Genomic DNA, 24,946 nt, shown 5'->3' with positions numbered 1-24,946 from the left:
ATAAACGAAACATTATAGAAAAATGATTTTATGTTGTTGTTTTTTTTCTTTTTTAGAGAGTTTGAAAGATGTTTTTAAAATAGACCATTTCTGCGACACTAGCCTATTTTCGCGAAAATAGCATTGGACTACGAAAATAGCTTGCTATATCATTATATTGATATAAACCAGAGATTTATGTATATATATTATTATATTTAAACGGAACATTATAGGAATTACGGACACTACGGACCATGGACATTACGGACCAGACATTACGGACCAGATTTAGGGACACTACGGACCAGATTTAGGGACATTACGGACCATCTTCGGAATCTTACGGACCTAGTCCAAATAATTGTACGTTGACGGATTTTTTTAGATTTTTGATATGGCAAATCCTTCACGTACAAATTGTTTAGTATCAAAAGTGGGTAGTTGTTCCGATCAGGATTCCGGGTTAAAGCATATAGCGTCTATAAAATATCATAAAAACAAGAAATATTACCAGATAATGTTATTTTATATTAGTTCCGTTCACAAAAAATAAATATCCAACTTATAATTATGAGTTTGACGGCTTTTCTTCATTTCATTCTGTCAAAACATAACGATATATACATGACGGGCACCTGCAAGGCTTCAGGGCACAGTTTTAAATCGCTCGGAACATTTCGGCCATGGCCGAGTTGTTACGATTGTGTAACGAGGTCTATCTCGAAGCTTTGTCGGAGGAGGTCGAGTTATTACGATTGTATCGAGTTGTTCCCACTCGCATAATTGTTTTCTGTGTCAGTCAACTTTCGTTGAAACAATTTCAATATCTTTAAAACACCCCCGTTTTTTGCACATTCCCGTTTAGACGTTAGGGATTGGAAGAATCCCGTATAACATGTCTATTATTTTAGACTACTTACGGACCATGATTTAAACTTTTTTTTAAATTAATCACTCATTAGTTTATAATCTGTTAATAAATACTTGAATATGAGTGCTCAGTATGACGTTATTTCTTCCATAAAACTGAAAAATCCCGTGAAGTTCGAATAGATCTCAATATAAAATCTTGTGGAATTCCAAAAGGTGTTAAAGACCTATGCATTTATAACAATTATGTGAACAATAATGAACGAAATTTGAAAGATCGGCAGTTAAACCAGTTAAAAGCAACAGAAGAAATATTTTCCAAAACAGTTTATTTCCCAAAATAAATCGAGCAGAAATATTTTCCAAAACAGTTTATTTACCAAAATAAATCAAGCATATATTAAATAAACGATGTGTGTTTGTTACAATTCTTGCAAACTGATGTTTAAAACTGGCAATTTCTGTTGCCTTAATTAGTGTTTATTAGTTATAATTGTACCCGCAATTATCGGCGGTATATAACAAAAGAAAAAACATTATACTGACAACCTTTAATTGGCAATCATAAAAGGGTGAAAACCCATTGTAGCGGCGCACTTTCACTGAACCCACGGCTCAATGCACAATCCGACTGGTAGGTTACATTGCCATTTATCATTTTGGCTCAGATTTAGCGGAAAATGAGGTTATGGCATGTTGACATTACAAACCAGTCGAGTGTAATTCGTTGATCTTGTTCAAACGTAAGTAAAAAAGTTAAAGGTTATACTTTTGGTTTGGACACTAAAAATAAGTCAAAGAATTCGCAGTCAAGACGGAAGCCTATATATGCAACTGCAACCTATCTTTGTAAAAATCGGAGCTGCAACCTTTCATTTTCATTTCGTTCTCATATCTTTTAAAATCATTAATATATTTGTTCACAAATACCAGTACCTGTTATATTTAAACAAAACTTAAGTGTTTTATGCGGTTTTCCCGAACTTTTATCTCATTTTCTACTAAATCTGAGCCAAAATGATAAATGGAACTGTAACCTTCCAGTCGGATTGTGTACATGTTGGAAACATTGCAGAAGTGTTCTCGAAAACGGTAACAGTTTCAAGGAAAATATGGATATGTAAATACACACTAGGTAGGTAGGCATATGATAGGCTATGTTTAAATTCCAAGAAACTATCATAATTATAGATATAACGTTGATTTTCGGCTCGAGTCGAGCGTTTTGGTGACGCCATCTTACACTGAAACCAACCATTTGGTCACGTGGATTTCCCGCCTTGACTGAACCTTTCAATTAAAACAGTTGAAACGGATAACAAACAAATATTACGATTCAAAGTTTATTTCAGAAAGCAATCGATCACATATGAAAACATTAATATTCACATGTACAATTATAGGATAAACACATATTTCGTTCATTATTATTCAAATTATTATAATATTTTATTAAAAATACATTGATGTTTAACATTGGAATTTCCTGGATTTTTCAGTCACATTAAAGATAATTTTCATACTGAGCACTAATATTCAAGTATTTATTAACAAATTTCAGACTAATGAGTGAATAAATTTAAAAAAAAATGTTTAAAAACATTATAAATGATGGTCCGTAAGATTCCGAAGATGGTCCGTAATGTCCCTAAATCTGGTCCGTAGTGTCCCTAAATCTGGTCCGTAATGTCCATGGTCCGTAGTGTCCGTGACCCCATTATAGAAATACAGTTTTATGAGGATTTTTCATCTTTTTTAGTGACTTTGAAAGATATTTTTAAAAATAACCTATTTCTGCGAAAATACCCTTCAAAATCATGATTATTAAAAAAAACAGGTCATTGCACGTTTACTCGTGGTTTAAAGAGCATTCAGTTACAGATGGATATAATTGTATTCTTGCTTTTTGTTAATAAATAAGCACGTTTTTTTAACATAAGGCCACTACTTTTATATAAATTGGTTTACAAAACCGGCGAGTCTAATTTTCCGAAAAGTACAAAAAAAATAAAAATGAATTTCACTATTTTTTCAAAATTATTTTCCCGACCGTATTGATTTTGGTGCGAAACGAAAGAAAAATGCACAGATAAGAGTACGAATGCAGTAGATCTCGACTGGTTTGTTGTTCCGTGGCCGTATTTGCCAATTTATAGTGATAGCATGTGAGCCAGTCAACTGTTATGGCAGCGCCGATGGCAATGGCGGAATTGACGATAGCAGTCATTCTTTGTATGAAATAATTAATTAAAATATGCAGGAGTTGTTAAAATAACAATAGCAATAAACATTGGCAAATTTAACAGCCGACACAAACAATAACTGTCACGTGATTGTTGTTATTCCCCGCCAATTTAGGTCATAAAAATATTGTTGTTTATTGATAAAAAAATAAAATTGTCAGCGGCTGCCATCGAATTAGTAGACACAAATATCTGTAAATTATGTGTGCGAAAAACATTTTATGGTTAAATATCAAATAACAGTGCACTAAGTGTGAGTGGTGAAATCGAAAGTAAAATTTCTAAGTTGACACCGGTGACCTAGTTTCACAAGTTCGGTCGATGGTGTTTATGGATTTGAAATCACAAAATGGTTTGGAAATACTTGTTATTGAGTCAATGTAAAGCTTGTGTTTATTCTAGATTACATGTTTATTCATGTTTGGGTTAATAGTAGAGTAAAAACAATGAAAGAGTTGAACACATGTCTCAATGACATTTTAATACTAATGCCATGAGTTGTGTGCAAAACATTTAGATAAAATAATACGGAAAACTATTTTGAATAAGTCCATTTCAATTTGTAATGAACTTGATATTTCACTATAAATGAGATTTGTTGTTGTAACCAAGGAATACTCTTTAAAATGAAAAATAAACAAGCATGAAGTATAGATGCGCTGTGAACTCGTGTATACACAAAATGGCGGAGTTGGAAGAAGATGAAAATATCCGATACATAATTATGGATTTCTCTGTTACTATCATTGGTACATAAAGTTAAGTCACATGCTAGATTTATTATTTTGTTATGTGATTTTTATGTACTGATGTGGTAATTTGCTGCAAGATTTGAATTTGAAATGGATTTGGTGAACATCCCATGATAAATATCCCGGTCCGAAAATATCCGAACTTAGCATGGATCGAGTTACACACAACTATGACCCACCATAGTAAAGGTTATTAAAACTCAAATCTAGGTCTAGTTTGGTGTTTAGTTTTTCAGGAATTGCTTTCACAAAGTTAAAGCTCAAATGTCTTCATAAAATGTTACTTCCTTATTTACAAAATTGGTAATTATTTCACTTTATTGGCATTTTCCAATATTGAAATAACTGAAACAATGTTTAGAAAATAGTATGTATTGTTTTAATACAGTGCAATTTTTTGTATTTTAATGCGTAAAATTGCCTTCTCTTTTTTCAATTTAATATTGTTCAGTTTAGTGTTCTGCATTCACTTTTGCTTTAACATACCCTTGAAGCTTAAAAAATGTCTTGCTGTGTGATATTCAATGTATCTTTGATAAAAAGTGTAGTTTATACATGTAAACATGTTTTATAGTCAATTTCATTGATGTTTTATATGCACAGTATGTAAGATTTAAACTGTGTGTTTAATTAGAACTTTGAAACTTTGAGTGTATTTAAACATGCATTAATAGCAGTTTAAAAATTTAAAATATCATGTAAATGATATAAATTTTCAATGTTTTTATGTTGTTCTCTGATTTTTACCCTTTAAGAGTATGTTTTGTGACTTTTTTCCTTTTTTTTTTTCTTTTTTTTTTTCGACCGCCCGGTGGACATTTTTCCCAAAAATTCTTGTAAACCAAAAAATAAAAAAGGAGTGGCCTAATTGGAAATAAATTTTTGATAATTTTTGAAAAGTCATTATGAATATCAAATATATCCATTTGCATCCAGGTCACACCACGGGGAGCCGCTCTTGTCATGGCCCGTGGATTCCCTTTCCCTCGTCATATTTACCAATGTACATATTTACATCACTTCAGTCATCGGCTTGTAGAAGGCTGTTAAGTTCAAGAGGACTGTGGCCACTATGACCTCCCTTCCCGACTAAAGCAGTCTTTTAGAACTTGGAGTCCTTGACCGTTCAGCCCTTTTCCTTTTTACCTGCTGTGGCTTTCTTCCAGCTGTTTGTGTCCTTTGGGTGGTTCTGTTCCCGTCAGATGTGTTTTGGGTAGATTTGCCAACGTCCATTAGAAATGTTCTTGTCCTTTTGGCTGGTAGAACCGATGGACAGCTATGATCGAGTTTTCTTCTGGCTGTGGATCGAACGGAATAAACTCGCGCTTGTTGTTAACTTGTTTTACTGCACAGTATAGTCCTTTACGTTTGAAAACGGTGATGAGCTTTCCGTCACGTTCAATATATATGAACAAGGTGATGCACCACCGACCCATGCGCCGCAATCGTCCCAGAACTCAGACCGTTTACCACTTTGTCTTTTTTCCATGTTGCTGCTGTTGGTAAGCACAAAGTAATTGCCGTCTTTTCGTCCAGTTGGAATTTCTGATAGAATGGTGTGTGGACCTTTATGTAGGTACAATGTTGTATCAAGGTCCATGAATTTTGTGAGTGGTCCTTGAGTAAACTTTTGTTCTACGTCCTGCACTTCGTTTCCGCAAAACACCCTACGCTCGGGTCGGAATGAACCTATCTTACACTCTTGGCCATGGTAGATACTTATAATGTATTAGAAATATGTGCAGTTGAACTCAAAATCTACGAATGTTAATGAAAGGGAAATGATGATTGCTTGAAGTAGGATTTGTTATTGCACCCATATCAGTAAAAAAAAGTGTAAATACTATTACATATATATATTTAAGAGTGATCTTTCTCTTTTGACACTGTAGCTTGATGTGCGAGTTTGTGAGAAAAAAGCATTAGTCCATGCATGATAATCTAGAACAACATTCAAATACAGTTAGCATACTTGTGCATTGTATAAAAATGGTTTATCAATAAAAGTTCAGACGTACATGTAAGAACTCCACACAACAATAGTCGGAAATACATGCATTTCATGACATATCCACGTTTATTCGATCTGTTAGTTTTTTTACGAACAGTGATACATGGATTTCTTAACATATCTACGGGTGTTCGATAATGGTAAAATACCAACAGTGGACTATAATGCTTTCAAGTCGATGTGTATATTTTCTTAATCATTTCTTTCTTAATATTTCACATTTACTATTAATATCAAACATCACCTTGGTTATTCCTTAAGATTTCAGAGTTCCAACTTTTGCAAACACAACTCTTTATTTTACTTGGTTTGCTATTAACACACAAGGACTTCAAAATAAGGATGGACATTTTTGACCTTTGTATGAGATACTAGTACGTTTTAAAACGCCCGCGTTGAGCTCAAACTGTGAGGTGCGTATATAATACAAACCAACTGGATGAAAATGCTTATCACTGTCAGCAATGTAACATATTAAATCAAACATGGAAATAAAATGTGTGCTCCGCGTCGGTGACAAGTCAGAGTTGGCTTCAAGCGGCTGCCTACGCCAGTTTGTAATCGGTTGGTCAAAGAAAAGTTGATTGATTGATTAGCAAACTCTACATTATCCTAGTCCTCAAATCTTTACCTTGCTCCGTGAGCAAGGCAAGTCAAGCAACAAAATGGCGTCAGCTTTGTGCACTAGCACCAAATGAATTAAACGTCATTTGTTTCTATTTAAATAAGCCAAACATGGTGCCTGTGTGAAATATTGGCACACAATTCTCATGAGCAGTTTTAGATTGTATAAGGAGTATAATCATTCCTCAATTAAATATTTTTAACAATAATAAGTTTTCTCCGAGATGGTTCAAATTTGTTCGGATATATCAAATTAACTTTCTCAGTTAGGTTTACTCGGGAAGGGCAAACCGAATTCTCCCGGTGTAAAGCAGACCTATCAATAACATCGTCAAGAAGACATGGTTACAGATACGTATTTTTTTATAAAATCATTGAGACACTCACAATAGATTTCATCAAACCCAATTTTCATCACACTAATTATACCATACAAGTGTTCATTTTAATACTCTATCAAGAATACACCTTTAGGAAATCTCTAATGAAAAAACTCTCTCGTTAAAAAGAACGATTAATTGAGGTGGTATTTTTCTAGAGATAATTATTTATAGCAGACGGGTTTTTTCTTTGTTTTATTTTTCAAAACTAAACATAATCGAAATATAGCAATCAGGCGTGCTCGTGCTCGTGTACTTGGGCGCCGGTCGTCGTCTCTGCGGTGCCGTTGCCTCTTGCCTCGGCAAATAACATCAGGGCCAAGCAGCTGACAGTAGTTCTGGGTGTGGCGTGAGGGCGGGTGATCAGCCTGATGACGACGCCGTTGCCCAAATCGATAACTCTATCAAACAATCTATTATCCCTGAACCGAACGCTGAATGTAGAATTCTGAAGAATAAAGTTTCATTGACAAATGTTTAAATACGATCGATGGGACTTGCCTCTCATATCGAGGTAAGTACTAAGCGCACGGCAGTCGTAAAACTAACAAGAGGTGTTTGTCAATCATTATGCACCGTACCCACTGGGAGTCATGGGTGCAGGCATTGTCGAGTTATCACTCAGAACATATTTTCTCAGACTCGATGACTCCTAAAAACAAAAGGGGTCATCTACTGGTCAGGCCCAGCCTCCATGTCATGTTTGATGATTACAGGACCAGCCATTGTTGAGATATCACTGGGAGAAGCTTTAACTTTTTCGCATTAAAGGTCACTGTGACCTTGACCTTTGGTCCGATTACTCCCAAAATCAACAGGGGTCATCTACTGGTCAAACTCAACCTTCATGTCAAGGTTGATGTCCATACGTTAAGGAATTGTTGAGTTATCACTCTGACAAGCTTTGGTCTACCGACGGACCGACCGACCGACATGTGCAAAGCAATATACCTCTCTTCTTCGAAGGGGACATAAAAATGAACGCCAATGAGGATAGGTGCACTCCCGTCTGTTTATTTCTTCAGACAGAAAAAGGACATTACTCACCACTCAAGAGTTATGAGTGATACTGTACATGTATGTGCGTATAACCTTTGGCGAGATGTGTACGCTAAATTCATTTGATTATCTTGAACTGTGTTTCAGTTATTGTCACAATATCCGGATTTAATTTCGGAAAACAGACTAGATAATCAAACTAGAAATGTAGATTCTTAAACTTATGTCCCCCTTTTAGAGAAATGTTATGAGCGAGTGGAAGCACTAGAAAATATCGGTATATAGCTGGTAATAAAGGAGATAAAAAAATTATGCAAGTGATGCAGCCTTCCAGTGGACTCAAAATGATACATAAGGCAATAGTATTCGAAGAAAACTAAAGTTTGCAGGGATATAATTTGCAACTATGGGTTTGAGATGTGAGAGTGGTCTAGTGGTATAGGTGTCCGCCTCTCACCAAGAGGTTGTGGGTTCGATCCCCTAAGGATACTTTCTCATGTCCTCTCAAAAAGGACACAGTACTGGTTTCTGCTCAGGAAACCGACTCGAGAGTGATTCTACAAGCTATAAATTTTCGTCACAATAGAGCTAAAATAAATAAGTATATCATAGCAATGGGTTTTGAGCAATGCACACTTTCGTAGTACAATGTATCGATGTCACTAGTTTTAGAAATTTATTTTGAAAGTCTCCGAGTATACGTTATTGTCATAGCTTGCCTTCAAGTCTTTTCATTCGTTCCGGCAAAATTTGCCATGGCTCCGTTAAGTTACTATACTTGCTCTTTGCCACACTTCACATCACTATCTAACATTGTTCCAAATTTCAATGTACACAATTCCCATTTCTTGCTAAATAATGCATTGATACTCACCAGGGCACACTCCTCAAGAACCAGAATGGTGTAGTTGTCCTTGAAATGGTATTCGTCACTGCACGGGAAGTCGTCAAAAAATTCAACCTCGTGAAAGTGTTCGGGATTATCGTTCACTATCGTCACCGTGCCGTTTTGGAAACAAACTAAAAAAAATAAACAGTGACACAATAATAATAAAACATATAAACAAAAGACCGCTATTTTATTTACTACGTAAAGGGGCATAACTCGACAATAATTTAAGCTGTCTCTCCCAACATATGTACTCAGTTTCGTTGCAATATCTTAAAACGTTTTAGAGTTATAGCCAAGATCAACGTGTTTTAAAAACGACATAAAGACTATGACAATACTTCAAAAACAGTCTAGCTTAAAATTTCGCCATTTACGTATGTTCAAAAGGATCAGTCGATCTGCATGGTCTCCGACGCTGACCTTTATCTTTGGTTCACGGGCAATACTATAGTTACGCCAATGAGAAGGCTATATTTCTCAAGTTTTCCAATACATTTATTTCAGTAATCAACAGACGACCGATATTGATTTAAATCAGGTGAAACGGTAGATAAAAATAGTGGCTTGCCCAGTTAGATGGTAGTTTAGACAATCTATTGTAGATCACTTAAAACTTCAAAGATTGTTAGCAGCATTACAATATGGTATGACCTAAATCTGATGAACACTGAAGTCCAACATGCGGCACAAAACGGTCACAGACAGGAGATGAACTATTAGCAAACAAAATATGTTTGTAAAACATTATGCCTAAATGACAGCTGATTTATCATTGACATTGGAAGCCTTTGAGGCAGTTTTAAGATTATAATCAGTAAAAGTGTGAGGATAATAGGTACAGTTTTTAATCATGTTCAGATAATGACTGATATTTGCAGATAAACATGTATTCTCTTAGCAGCAGGGAATAAGAAAATATGAAGTAATTTTAATGACCAATATGACCTTTGACGTTAAGATCTAAAATCAATAGGGGTCTTTTGGTCAGGTCCAACCCCCAAGTCGAGTTTGAGGGTCATGGGTGCAGGCATTGTCGCGTTATCACTCCGACAATCTTTTCGCATTTAAGGTCCCTGTGACCTTGACATTTCACCGGATGTTAATAGGGGTCATCTACTGGTCAGGTCAAGTTTGATGGCCATAGGTCTAGGCATTGTTGTGTTATCACTAAGACAAACGTTGACAACTTTTTTCGGCTTAAAGGTCACTGTGACGTTGACCTTTCATCCGATGAATTGGTCCTGGAATAGTCGAATTATCACTTGGACAAGCTTTGATCTATTGTGGCCTTGACCTTTGACTCGATGACCCCTAAATTAATAGGGGTCATCTACTGGTCAAGCCCAACCTCCAAGTTAAGTTTGAGGACCATGTGTCAGGGCACAGTAAATATATATACAATAGTGGCACAAGTTTTGACATCTGTGTACAACAGTACTTCGATCTTGCTTACGCGCGGTTTGGTCATCAAATTTGATCAATGTGTTCGTCTTTTCTTGCATACTTGTGTATGGACGTATACATTTTGTCCCTATTTGAGTACCTAACATTTTGGCTGCATGCTCTTCTTATACCTGCCATTAAATGTGCTGTATGTTGTATTCATACTGTGATACAAAATATAATACCTGCCATTTCAGCTATATGTGCTGTATGTTTTGTTTATACTGTGATACAGAATCTAATACCTGCCATTTCAGCTATATGTGCTGTATGTTTTGTTTATACTGTGATACAAAATATAATACCTGCCATTTCAGCTATATGTGCTGTATGTTTTGTTTATACTGTGATACAGAATCTAATACCTGCCATTTCAGCTATATGTGCTGTATGTTTTGTTTATACTGTGATACAGAATCTAATACCTGCCATTTCAGCTATATGTGCTGTATGTTTTGTTTATACTGTGATACAGAATCTAATACCTGCCATTTCAGCTATATGTGCTGTGTGTTGTTTCAAAAAATGTGATACAATTTTATGATTGGAATAACATAATTAAGATTTTTTTACTTACAATAGTGGCCATGTCCCTCGACATAACACAGGAGGGCGGCTAACACACAGACTGTCACGGTCCCTAGCAGTGCATACCGATACATGGCTAATTCTACAGAACAGCTGACGAATACAGACAGAAGTGGATTATTCCACTGATACTCAATTTTAGTGCACGATTTATCACGCCTTGCACGAGGTTTTTTAAGATTACGGAAACCTGGTCATGTCATATACTGTTCAAAGTTTTGCTTAACTGAAGTGGCGCTCTGATTTCAGACAAAGCAACACATTCAATGAGCGTATGTGTATATTTGTAATTCATATGTGTTGTTGAATATTTTGTTAACAGTGAATGAATAATGACATGATAGTTGAAGCCGAGGCCCTGCTAGAGCACCATAGTGTGTACCTTTGCATCTGCTTTTTCCGAGTTTCACGTGCTGATTTGGCAGTTTATCGCCAACAGGGTCACTACCGTGCCGATATTGTTTGGATCATGTCGATGTAGTTTTAGGATGCCAAAAATATAATAATGCATCACAATGTTTAAACAACAAGTGATATGTAATATAATGAACATAATGTTTTTTTTTCATCAAGGAATATATTCAGTCGAATTTGAGGTCTTCAATGGAATGGTTTTTTCAAAAGTTAAAATTTATACTTTAGTGTTGAAAGTTGCCAATTTATAGAAAACTCTGACAATATACGAGTACGGCAGTATGTTATTTTCATTTATCTATTACCATTTTAACTCTTGCAGCAAAACTCAAGATGTCGACTGTTTCGAATGACGGTAAATTTGGGCGGTAGCATGTAGTTGGTAGTTGGGGAGTCTATATCATACTATCTACTAGCTGGTAGTTGGTTATTCGAACATACAACTACCTGCTAGTTGCCAGCTAGATTCTAATAATCAATAACATAGTAGTTAGATGTTGATGTTTATATTAGTTTTGCGAATATCCAACTACCAATCAGTTGCAAGTTGGGGATTCAAAATGTGTCCTGTTTCATGGTTGAAAGGTACACATGTGAAGAAATCACGCGCCAAATGTATCTTAAAGTATGCACACATATTTATCTCCGTCAGAAACACGGTTTTATCTGAGTACTTTTTCTACATTCTCCAGTTGGATATTCTAACATTTTCAGTTGGTTATTCGCGAATATCAAACTACTCACCAGTTGGTAGTTGGGGATTCAAATTGTGTCTATTTGTATGGTCTAAAGGTAAACATGTGAAGAAATCACATACCAGTATACTAGGTCTGCGATCTGATATTTGACGCTTGGCGCGCGTGTGTAGATGATAGTTTACGCTTGGCGCGCGTGTGTATGCCTAGTATAGTAAATTATGTCCACGATCTGATGTATGACGCTTGGCGTGCGTGTGTATACCTAGTATACTAGCTCCGCGATCTGATATCTGACGCTTGGCGCGTGTGTGTAGTCCTGGTATCCTACATGAAGGTCCGCGATCTGATATCCGACGCTTGGCGCGCATGTGTATACCTAGTATACTAGGTCCGTGAATTGATATCTGACGCTTGGCGCACGTGTGTATACTTAGTATACTAGGTCCGCGTCAGACTGTGTTTGTTATTTTGTAACATTGTGCGACTCTCGTCAAATTGCAGTGCCAGACTGTGTTTGTTGTTTTGTATCATTGTGTGATTCTCGTCAAGTTGCAGTCACAGACTGTGTTTGTTGTTTCGTAACATTGTGTGATTCTCGTCAAGTTGCAGTCACAGACTGTGTTTGTTGTTTTGTAACATTGTGTGATCCTCGTCAAGTTGCAGTGTCAGACTGTGTTTGTTGTTTTGTAACATTGTGTGACTCTCGTCAAGTTGCAGTGCCAGACTGTGTTTGTTGTTTTGTAACATTGTGTGACTCTCGTCAAGTTGTAGTCACAGACTGTGTTTGTTTTGTAACATTGTGTGGTTCTCGTGTTGCAGTAACAGACTGTGTTTATTGTTCTGTAACATCGTGCGACTCTCGTCAAGTTGCAGGCAAAGACTGTATTTGTTGTTTTGAAACATTTTGCGACTCTCGTCAAGTTGTAGTGCCAGACTGTGTTTGTTGTTTTGTAACATTGTGCGACTCTCGTCAAGTTGCAGTGCCAGACTGTGTTTGTTGTTTTGTAACATTGTGCGACTCTCGTCAAGTTGCAGTCACAGACTGTGTTTGTTGTTTTGTAACATTGTGCGACTCTCGTCAAGTTGTAGTCACAGACTGTGTTTGTTGTTCTGTAACATTGTGTGATTCACGTCAAGTTGCAGTTACAGACTGTGTTTGTTGTTCTGTAACATTGTGCGATTCTCGTCAAGTTGCAGTCACAGACTGGTGTGACTCTCGTCAAGTGGTAGTGCCAGACTGTGTTTATTGTTCTGTAACATTGTGCGACTCTCGTCAAGTTGCAGGCAAAGACTGTATTTGTTGTTTTGTAACATTGTGTGACTCTCGTCAAGTTGCAGTGACAGACTGTGTTTGTTGTTTTGTAACATTGTGTGACTCTCGTCAAGTTGCAGTGACAGACTGTGTTTGTTGTTTTGTAACATTGTGTGACTCTCGTCAAGTTGCAGTGCCAGACTGTGTTTGTTGTTCTGTAACATTGTGTGACTCTCGTCAAGTTGCAGTGCCAGACTGTGTTTGATGTTCTGTAACTTTGTGTGACTCTCGTCAAGTTGCAGTGCCAAACTGTGTTTGTTGTTCTGTAACATTGTGTGACTCTCGTCAAGTTGCAGTGCCAGACTGTGTTTGTTGTTCTGTAACATTGTGTGACTCTCGTCAAGTTGCAGTGCCAGACTGTGTTTGTTGTCCTGTAACATTGTGCGATTCTCGTCAAGTTGCAGTGCCATACTGGGTTTGTTGTTCTGTAACATTGTGTGATTCTCGTCAAGTTGCAGTCACAGACCGTGTTTATTGTTCTGTAACATTGTGCGACTCTCGTCAAGTTGCAGTCACAGACTGTGATTGTTGTTTTGTAACATTGTGTGACTCTTGTCAAGTTGCAGTGCCAGACTGTGTTTGTTGTTTTGTAACATTGTGCGATTCTCGTCAAGTTGCAGTCACAGACGGTGTTTGTTGTTTTGTAACATTGTGCGATTCTCGTCAAGTTGCAGTGCCAGAATGTGTTTATTGTTCTGTAACATTGTGCGACTTTCGTCAAGCCACAACGAAACAAGCTCTTCTTAAAATTAAGGCGTTGAGCTTGTCTCTGTGATTGCCGTAGTATTACTTTACGAGTATAAGTATATAGCGACCATAACTCTGCATCCAATTATTCAACCAGCAACATGTCAACGGTCTGCACAACAACGAAGTGTACATCAGAATGATAGAGGCGCACGGAAATAGTTTTATACCTGAATTCCAAATTTTTAACAATGACATAAATATGTCACCGCTTAAATTAATGTGTCATACAAACTCGTTACTAAATTAGTGGCTAAACACATTTTTTCATAATTATAAATGTTTCATTGTCCGGACCTTCAACACTTTCGAACATACATACATTATTATTTCATTTAGTTTTTGTTTTGTTTACTTATTTCTTTTTTCTTTTCTTTATCTTTGGGGTGGTGATAGTTCTTGCGGCAAAATAAAATATAAGGAGAAACAATCTCGTTTTAAAATGTATTTCGAATTAATGAGTTAGACATATGCTGTAACAGAGTAATGCTATACAGTAACAGTTTATGGAGATAAAGCATATTTTTAAAAGCGCTATCATATTTTAATTCAGATAATAATCTTAAAATTAACAATATATTCAACAACATATGATAACACTGTATATCTTTTTTAAATTGCAAGGCTACTGATACATGCCAAAGTGGGAAAAACAATACTACAAGCACACTTCATATAGTTTCCGTCTGGTACCAGTAAGTTTATTTGCCTTAAGAATACAACCTGCATTCTCAATCAATAGAATTGCAGAAAGGCAATCCTAGACTTAAACCTTAAAAATTCAACTTTCGCTGGTGTTTATAGATCTGTCTACTGCCACTCATCCAATACACACTCCCTGTGTCAGATTTTGCGTTGACAATTTGTCAGCCAATGAATTGTATTCTAAATCAGTTAGATGACCTTAAGTAGCATTTCATTGATTAAAAAAGGCTCGCTTGCTATGCTCACTCTATCCATTCTTAATCATTAAGATTTTACTTCATGTCAGCTAACTATTACATAAATTATTCATTAAAGATTTCAATAAATCTACACTTACACCAGATAAATTCTGTATTTCTTAAAATACAGTTTAACTTCAGAGTGAACAGTATTAGTTTAAAAAATAAGACTCAATGAATGTTTTTGTTAGTCTAAAGAACACATTCCTGTATGCCTTGCAGTAAATTACAAGTGCCATATTTGCAACTTTAAAACTATAGATGTACTCCTGTAAATGTATGTTTGATGTTACAGTGATTATTTAGCTGTCTGATCTGTCTTTGATCTGTTGAAAACTACAAAAACAACACTATTATTTTTCATATGGCACAAAACTACTCAGTAAAGCATTATTATAATACATAAAACTGAAATCATTGCACATGTTACTGTAGTTAAAAAATATACACATAAAATGGTTCTTCCATCAACATAACCATGCCAACAACAGTATCACAATTATCACACTTAATAACAAATGAATACTTTACCAACATATGTAAACAACACTGTCTTATAAAGACAATATAACACAAATTAATAAAGCAACATCATTCAACATCAATATAGCACCATACATACTGAACTGTCATATACAAGGGGAATTTAACTTAATTCTGTATTCTTGGATTCATTTTTCATACTTTCTATGCCTCAATATATATTTCTAACAAAACGTGCAACAAATCAAATCAGTTTCATAATCAAAATCTGAAATAGTGTATCAATACCACTGTTAAAAACATATTAAAAGAAGATCTACATCAACAAAGAATTACACAGAAATGACATTGAATTCTGAAACTTATTTGTGTCAGCCTGTGTGTTAAAGATTAAAGCTATCCACAATAATGCTGTTTTGTAAACACATGTTTATGATGAAAATGCTTTGGTCAACAGCTTAACAACAAAACTATCTTTCTTAAAAAGATTTAAAAGATTAAAATAATGTTTTATATCTGTAAAAGAATCTCAAAGTATTCCTAAATGACAGGAGTCCTGAATCATATGCATTTATACATCATGCACACATCGAAAAGAAATATAACTTCATATTCAATGTAATATGTGCAAAAACTGGCAACATTTTATTCACCATGTCCAAATAACTTGTGAAATCTAAATGCACTTGGGTACCAGTAATAGGAACTGTTGGAAACCAGTTCTTTCAAGATACTGCAAAGGACATGGACATGCCCACAGTTTCCCCTATGACAGGTTACATTACATATCTTCACCACTGCACAGATTTAGGCAACACTAGACTATCCCTCATTGATATCAGAGCTCAGCAAAAGACTAAACAAAATTGTGAAAAGTTATGACAAGAGTTGGATCACATATTTAGGCCTATATCTCTGTGACCAAGCAATGCAAAGTTTAGGCCAAGCAATGTCCAACATAGAACATTTCTGTGACCAACCACTGTAAACTTTAGGTCAAGCAATGTCCAACATAGAAAATCTCTGTGACCAACCGCTGTAAACTTTAGGTCAAGCACTATTGATGGATACAATACATAAATTACATCACTGTAAACATGGCAAGCAATGATGTCCATAGAACAGTGTAATCTATCATTGTACAGACTTTGGCCAGGCAATGTTGGCTGCGTTTCTTTTGTATGCAAAAATGCAATCTTTCTGTCTGGCCAGCCGGTCAGTTTTGAGACTCGCTGGGCACTCCATCTCCATCAGACGATGCTCTAGAAAATATCATTACAACTGTTGCACATGTTGTGAGCTAAATGTAAACCTGTATTAACCATTTGTAAAATTAATCATTTTACAGAAAGAGACAAGAAAGATATGTATGTGGAGAGAAATGTTACATTACTTTGATTACAGTTTAACACATTTAAGCACGCGCAAGTTTCATCAAACCATGTTTGTAGCAAGTATTTCAGCTATGATGATACATGCAGCATACCTTCGCCATTCTCCAGTGTGTAGAGGCCATAGTCTTGGGGATTGGTGAACTTGTACTTATGGGCAATCAGTCCACCTGGCAAACAATAAAACACACATCATAATATCTGGCAACATAAACAGCCATCTTGCTATGTTTTGTTGAATATAATTCCTCCAGATGTTAAGAAAACTCTTATTATAGCTTTTGATTTATGACAAAGTTAAAATGCCTTCTTTCTTTTTCAAAACAAGTACATTTTGATTGTCTCCCTTAAATTAAAATCTATGTTTTAATATTTCGTGTATACTTACAGACATCCCTGGTGGTCATGTTGGGTCGTACAGGCAGCGTTCTCCAAACGATGGTGTCCTGCTGCTCATCTGGGATGGCAATCTTCAGGAATCCCTGCATGTCACTGATGCTAGGTACCTTTCCCTGAATACATAAAATGTATAGTCATATTTAGAAGTCAGAAGAGAAGAGAGAAACCTTTGAATAAGTAAAAAATATAAAATAATTCCGAAAGTTCAACAACAGATCTTAGAAATTTGGAGTAGATGTACTTTCTTCTAGATTTTCAGAATTTCAGCACTTGAACTTCTTAGGTTTATTTCTTTCAAAATGAATTTAAGTGTAAGTGGAAAACACCAGCTGCAACAGTCAGTTGTAATGAAATGCCTATCTGGTCAAAGTTGACCATTTGTTTATTGGTCAATATATATATATCAAATCATTACTATCAACCAATGAAATCATATACAAACCAGCCTTTCAAGCAAAGAGCACCAGTTGACAACTTATCAACATCTTATACATATAATATCAAACTGAAATGAGAGAATCAAACTGAAGAACAAACTATCGAAGAAACAAAAATCTCTGGAATGTTCACTGTGTTGTACCTGTTGTGGGCTGCTAGCCTCATGCATCTGCTGAAAGTTCTGTAGGACATATATGGCGCCGGAGAGGGAGGTGAGATAGTAGCCACCCTCGGAGACGAGCAGGGATGGGTGGAGCAGCTCCAGCATGTAGCTCGCCTCAATCTCCACGGAAACCAGCCCACACTGGACCAACACGTAGATCAACATTGGTAGGAAGTCTGTGTGGGTAAAAGAGGATTGCTTATGTAGATAACCCTACAGAAAAACAGCCCTGAGTGAGCTTCTTTATGGAGCGTATTTGTATTAAATGGTAAATCTATTAAAATAATGGCATAAGAATATGCTCATGATCTTCCTCAGAAGTTGTACATACCATCAGCACCAACAGTTACAGGAATTTTGCTCTCTTTCTGGTTTTTGGCAATCTGCAATGAATAAGCATTGGTTTGTTAACAAAGACATAATAATGCCAGGATTTCTTTACAACTTAATTTAAAGAATAGCTTTTGTTCATGTATTTCCTTTTATTTGAATGTCATCATTATCTATCATGCCTATTATTATCTATCATGCCTATTATTATCTATCATGCCTATTATTATCTATCATGCCTATTATTATCTATCATGCCTATTATTATCTATCATGCCTATTATAAAACTGTCCTGTGACAAACATGAAAATCGGTTTTCATTTTGAAAGTTTCATTTGATTTTTATACAAGTGAGATAAGTGGACTACTTACACATCTGTATATGGTTGCTGTAGCAGCCAGCAGGTGCTCCAATTTCTCAAGGGGAGAGAATGCCTTCTGCATGCGTGACAAATGCCCGCCAATCACCTCCAGGGTGGCGCCATCTGGGGGCTGCAGCCCTGGCTGTAACATTTAACATATACATTGTCAATACACTATTTTAGAGGGAATAACATGGCACAAAACCAATTCAAGACCATTTGAAAAATATTTGTCATGGTACATATATTTTGGCTTATTCAAAGAAATGAGACCTTCATATATGAAAGATGCAATGAAAAATGAAACTGTGACAAAACAAAAATGTTTGTTTATCTTATTTTCAGTCGCTGACCATGAAATACAAAATGAATCCAATCAACTAAAAGATTTAAGGACTGCATGTGTCCTTAGTAAATTTTGTCGAGTGATTTGTCTTGTTTATTTTTTATAAACATTAACGCCAGTCAACATGTTTGAAACAATGCATAAAGAAAGAGAAATCATTTACAAAAGTATAGAAGAAATATCATTCTGACATTCTTTCAAAATCTTGAAATCAATGGAGTAGTTTTCCACTGTCTAGTGAATGACAGTCAATTACAAGCTCTAGACGCTACATACAGCACAATGTTAACTTCAAAGTTTGTCAATAACCCAATAGTCTACACATATAAATTCCTCTATGACAGGGTCCCAATATAGACTAAAGTTTGCAACTTTGTGAAGTATTTGGAGTTTCAGACATTTTTGCCAAGTTAGAAGTTATTACAGTGCATGTTTATCAGCGAAAAATCAACACACTGTTAAATATATTTCAGTAAAATGACAAATTATGGAAATTGAGCAATAAAGATAAAAATAATCATGATTATTAAAATTCACACGTAACGTAGACCATTGTGCAAGTTCACATTACCCGAATTCCAATCTCTGCGGCTGTCTTTGTTCTTGCATATTTGATATTGGCAGACAGCAAATGAAGGTTGCCATTTCTAAAAAATACAAATCCTCATATCATTGCACCCATTGTCATAAAATCTGATATCAAGTTGTTTATGTGTCTGAAACATTTTTTTTTATTTTCTTGGCCCTGACCATAATAATCTTAAGTCTTTAATCAATGTCACCCATTTTTGTAAATATATAAATACAAAGAAAGCAGTCAATTATTTTCCTTTCTCTAAAAATGATTAGTATTCTGGCTCCCATTTCTCAAACAATCTTAAGTTTCTTTTAATAAGATCAAGCTGAGCCTACTGTTTCTTTGTAAAATTAGTGAAATAATCTCATTTTGAAGTGAGAAAGTATTAAAGGAATCATTTGTTGGTAATGATTCTAAATATTATTTGTAGTTTAAAGAAATAAACAGAGGTCATAACTTTCAAAACTAAGCTCCATGCTTATTTTAAGTACACCTTTGATTATAATATTGCTGAACATTACCTGGTTAATTCGTTGACATATAGCTGGTATATAAAGTGTTTGAGAGGTTGAATCACACACACATGGAGAGCGCCCTCTATGATAGCGTCAATGTTGAGGATTTCATCCCGACCCAGCTGGAACAAAGACAAAAACACATTTACACAAATATCGCGCAAACAATTACTAGCACAAATACAAGACGGCAAATGAGCTCTAAATTTAGGAAGGAAATTGCGCATTTTCTTGATGGCCTTGAAAAAATTCTCAAGGTTTTTCCATGTATCATGCATTATTGTATTGTTTTCAATGGCGTTTCATGATAATCCAAATAAAACTAGATCTCAAGGCCAGTATAATGTCCTCTCACAGGCAATTTCAAAAAATGTCTTTGTTGTATTTATTTTTACTAATTAACTTTTGAAATGCAAGATTTTCAGAAAAACTGTTAAATAAACAATATTGACCAACACGAAGCCTTGTTGTCTGAAGATAAGAATAATATAATAATCTAGCAACTGACCCACAAAACCCCTAATGTTCATTTTGTGAAACATTAGCACACTTCAAATAAAAAGACACAAAAGAATCATGATTTTGTTGATCACATTCTGTATGAGAAGTATGATTCATTAATAAATATTCTTCCTGTTTATTGTCTCCAAAAGAAAAGATAGTTTTTTAACGTTTTGCTGCACCATGTTTTTTTAAATGTGCTGGTTGAATACAAAAATATCCCTACCACCCACTATACAGTAGAAAGCGCTATACTCTTTTAGGTTGCCCCACTAAATCCCCTAGCACACACACTTGCTAAAATGCCAACTTTGTCTTCATTAACTTACCTGTGAGCGTTCCCGCTCTATAAGGTCTTCTAACTCTCCCTCACCGTGCTTCACCAGGTAATTCTTGATCCCTGTCATAAACTGACGTACCTGCAATATAAGGGACATTTAACAAACATAGTTTTACTAATTCATGATAAATTTTAGCTTAAAAATAACATAGTTTTACAATTGAACATTTGTTGAACTATATACACTTTAAACAGACTTGAAATACATATTGGTTTCATTTTCAATGACTAGTCTTAAAATGTTTTGGTATAATTCAGAAAGGTGATGAATAAACAGCACCTTAACAAACAACAGTGACCAAACAACACTCACATTCCTGGTGGCATTGTGTGGGTCAGCATCATGACTGTCCAGTGTACACTGTATGAAGTTGTGAATGGTGCTTCCAAATGTCGTGTTCCGGTCCTCTGACAACCGGATGATGTATTCCCGGATTGCCCGATCTGGCACTCGATTACGGTTCATCTGATGGAGCAGGCGTGGGTGGGCTTAAATGTAAGAACATTCCTATATTAACTGACTTCAAAACAACATCATCAAAAATTAATTTAACATATATTACAGATTCTTTTAAATTAAGGGCACAGACAACATGTGAAAAAATAATGATTGTAACAGGAAATGAGTTATTCTGGTTGTGACCATCACAGCAGACATGTTTGGTGCTCTTACCTAGTACAGGTGCAATTCTCTCCTGGAATTCGCTGCCATACACAGGCATGTTGTCGCTGGTCTTCTCCGTGATGGTGCTTGAATGTGAGGCAGTCTTCTCATTCACCACGGTCCTGTCTGAGTTACTGCCTCTCTTCTGGTCTTTGTTGGGTCCCTGCCCATCATAGGAGCAGGTCTGGGCTTTGTTGCCAGCTGACTGGTCCACAGTGGAGGTTTTTACCATGGTGATACCTGCTTCATCATTGTCTGCCACGCTTGCAGGAAAACAGGGGGCATATTTCTGACTAGACTGTTGCCACGCCTTGATGCGCTCATGGGGATCAAGGGTAGGCAGAGGGGGTGGGGCATGGCTGGGGGCAGGGGAGGTCAAAGGATCATGAGCAGGGCTCCCATGAGTTGAAATGTGCATGATTTTTGCAACCATGCCATGTTCCCAGGGTGGATGAAATATTGTCCCTGTACTGTTCACTGACTGGCCAGAGGGAGCGATATATGGTGTCCCTGTGCTGTTAAGATTGTCATACTCTGACTGTGGGCCATATATTGGAAATGGCTGCATTGGTCTTAAAGTCAATTCAGGGTTCCATGAGGTGATAATATCTTCAGCCGTGGATCCCTCGGAGTATATTACCTTGCCATCATCCAAAAAATGTCTGTTGTGTACAGGGAATTTACTTAAAGTCTGACTAGATGAGTTATGATTTTCATCGAATTCTTCAAAAAATTGTAAGGAGTCTGCATTTAAGCTGGAATTTCTAACATTGTTTTCTAGCCTCCATTGTTCAATTTTACGTACAGCTGCTCCATTCATATTTCTACGGTTGTTCACAGCTGTATGCAACAAGTTTTTAGACACTTTAGTTTTCCTAGGTAAAGGCATTGGTTTATTCATGTTTTTACTAGTGGTTTCTCCCTCTGGAGAAGGAGAAGATAGTTTACTATCCACCCACCTCAGATCACAAGCACCACTGTCCTGGGAAAGCTTTGGATTCGACTTTTTACTGTTCAGTAATTCCAATGAGATTTCAAACACATCCTCTTCATCAGATTTACCGTTACCAGCAGTGCTTGGTTTTACTTCACTTCTATGTCTAGTGGATACCTCAGTTTCTACATGTTTAAGTTTATGGCACTCAGTTGACAGATGTCTTCTCCGTGCAACACTGACAGCTGGAGCTGACCTCCGCCGTAACTTCTTCGGAGAATCACAAACTTTACCCTGTGCCTTTTCATCAGGGCTGATGGCATCGAAAGGCTCTGCATACACAGGGCTTTTCATTGTTGATAACGAGTTTGTGGATATAGATTTCCCAAAAGGTGGAGATTTAAGTTTCCACATTGGGCTTGTTTGGGTCTGCACAGAGTTAATTCGAGGCTCAGGACCCTCGTCACTGTCTTCTGTGTCAGCATCATCTCCAAGATCATCATCACTATGGCAACCATTGCTAGGGTCAGAGTCAAGGTCACTTTCCTGCTCTGGAATAATATCGAAATTCACACTTGGCAATCTGCACTCTTTAGCATTTTCCTTGCTGTTATAAGATACCTTAGAATCAGTCAAGGTTTCTACAGCATCACTTTTATCTCCAGCAACAATTACACTCTTAGTTTTGCTCACAATATGTGAAGAAGAAACACACTCTTTATTATGCACACTTTCCTTAGCAATATCCAGCTTGTCCAGGCTGACATTTAGGTCTTTGACAACATGTTTTGCACTGTGCCACTGCTCTGTAAAGGAGTCCCCAATGTATTGATAGTTTGCAGAGGGGCTGGAAGGACTAACCAACTGAGGCTGTAGGTGTTGGAGAATGTTGGCCTGTGCGCTGCTGAGTCGAGGATCCGCATAGTTGTTTTTCCAGATATCCTCATAATCACTCATCTTGTCTGACAGATTACTCCCCCAGTAGCACTCTTCTGGAATACACAAGGGTTGTAACAACTCTGGGCTTAGCACAGATGGAACTCTTGGATGTTTGTTAGGTTTTGCGTATGGCACTGACACTTGTGAATCTCGTTTTGCCAGGCGAATGTCCACCCTGTTCTCCTTGTCATTAACATGCAGCACAAGCCTGTGACCGTGGTCTTCCTGTCGCTCCTCATGACACGACTCACAGCCTGTTTTCACTTGACTCACAGTCATATGGCTGCTGGTCCGGCTCTCAGTCTGTGAGAGAAATGTCTGCGTAACTCCACTAACTGAACACTTGGAATGAACACTTTCTTGCTGTTTTGTTACACTCTTCACACACGAGGCAGTCAATGATTCTGCACAACCCTGATCAGCATCGCCAGGGGAGGGTTTCTGTATTAAGTATGAAGAAAAGTCTATCACAGAATGTTTAGGTGGGGTATTGTTTTGTAAGATGGCATCTGATTGGCTGTAGGCCATGACAGCAGCCTTGTTGATGCTGATTGGCTCGCTGTGCGACTTGTTCATCACTGACGAGTGCTCTGAGAGGTTGGACCGGCTGGAGGAACGACTATGACCATCATACTTGGAGGAAGTCCAGAAATCTGGAACAGAAAGTAACATCTTTTTTATAGAAACTTCATCTTCATGCAAGGAATTTATCAGCAAACATTCAAGCTGAGAGGACCTTATCTTATGTAACATGTTTCATGACATCAGGAAAACCTGAATATCACAACCACAATCATGATCACCCACTACAATGGTTTTACTGTGTGGAGTCATTTAAAGGAATGAAATAGTTATGTGATATGCAAGGTGACACTAACCTTGGCCCAGCATGGCGAGGGCAGTGAGCTCCTGTGAGGTCTTGGACTGCATGATTGATGGGGGCAACACCAACCGATGGGGCAAGTCCTCTCTGAAAATACAAGAGAACCAATAGCCCTCTTTATATCTTTCACAAAATGCATAAACTATTTCTATACCAGTTACGGTACCATAAACAAACACTTGAAAACAATATAACCTGTAATTCCACTAACACAGTCAGCATAAACACACACTATTTTTGTATGGTTTGCTTTTTTTCTGTCTGGTGATAGGTTTCTATTACAATCATATCCAGTAAATGTCAGTTTTAAGATCACCAATTTCCCAATCTGGGAGTAACTGCCAACCTCTCCATTCTGGTGACAACAAATATCATCTCATTTCCCCTCTATTATCACAATTTCACTACATCTCATGCATCAACATTTGCCATGCATCAACAATAAACTAACCTTTACATATTTGTTTCAGCAGTGTGTAATTTAAACTATCAAATTAATTAAAGCATAAATTAATTATCTTTTTTTTTAACTTTGTACATTTACACGATATACATGAAGCATGATAACAGAATGATTTGATAATGATAATGTTGACAGCAGTGTCTAGGGTCATCAGCTACAGTCCTGTTCAAAGTATGTTAAACTTTGTTGACTCTGATAATGTCTAGTGGTGTTCTACAAACAGGGATGTTTACTCTGATAACTGCTGGTCAGACTGAGGCCAGTGACAAAAACATCCCCTATGTTTATCTTGGTAATAAACCACTTGTTAAATTATCA

General features: G+C 36.6%; 1 protein-coding gene across 10 annotated transcripts in view; it reads right to left on the bottom strand.

The window, feature by feature from the left end:
• Nucleotides 1-14,385: 14,385 nt before the first annotated feature.
• Nucleotides 14,386-24,946, bottom strand: part of LOC128208118 (uncharacterized) — a 45,469-nt gene continuing 34,908 nt past the window's right edge. For all 10 annotated transcript variants that reach the window (XM_052911470.1, XM_052911469.1, XM_052911468.1 and 7 more), the window contains 12 exons: nt 24,161-24,252; nt 21,419-23,935; nt 21,059-21,234; nt 20,735-20,824; nt 19,911-20,026; nt 19,384-19,459; nt 18,477-18,608; nt 18,105-18,156; nt 17,753-17,949; nt 17,162-17,285; nt 16,869-16,943; nt 14,386-16,644 (listed from right to left, as the gene is read on the bottom strand). In XM_052911470.1, the coding sequence (XP_052767430.1) occupies nt 16,517-16,644; nt 16,869-16,943; nt 17,162-17,285; nt 17,753-17,949; nt 18,105-18,156; nt 18,477-18,608; nt 19,384-19,459; nt 19,911-20,026; nt 20,735-20,824; nt 21,059-21,234; nt 21,419-23,935; nt 24,161-24,252 (3,775 nt within the window). In that variant the 3' untranslated portion in view covers nt 14,386-16,516. The remainder of the gene's footprint in view (nt 16,645-16,868; nt 16,944-17,161; nt 17,286-17,752; nt 17,950-18,104; nt 18,157-18,476; nt 18,609-19,383; nt 19,460-19,910; nt 20,027-20,734; nt 20,825-21,058; nt 21,235-21,418; nt 23,936-24,160; nt 24,253-24,946) is intronic.

The sequence above is a fragment of the Mya arenaria genome, chromosome 11 (genome assembly GCF_026914265.1).
Source record: "Mya arenaria isolate MELC-2E11 chromosome 11, ASM2691426v1".
Classification (NCBI taxonomy): domain Eukaryota; kingdom Metazoa; phylum Mollusca; class Bivalvia; order Myida; family Myidae; genus Mya; species Mya arenaria.
Note: the sequence above shows the minus strand (reverse complement) of the source record. Positions and strands in the feature narration are given on the sequence as shown.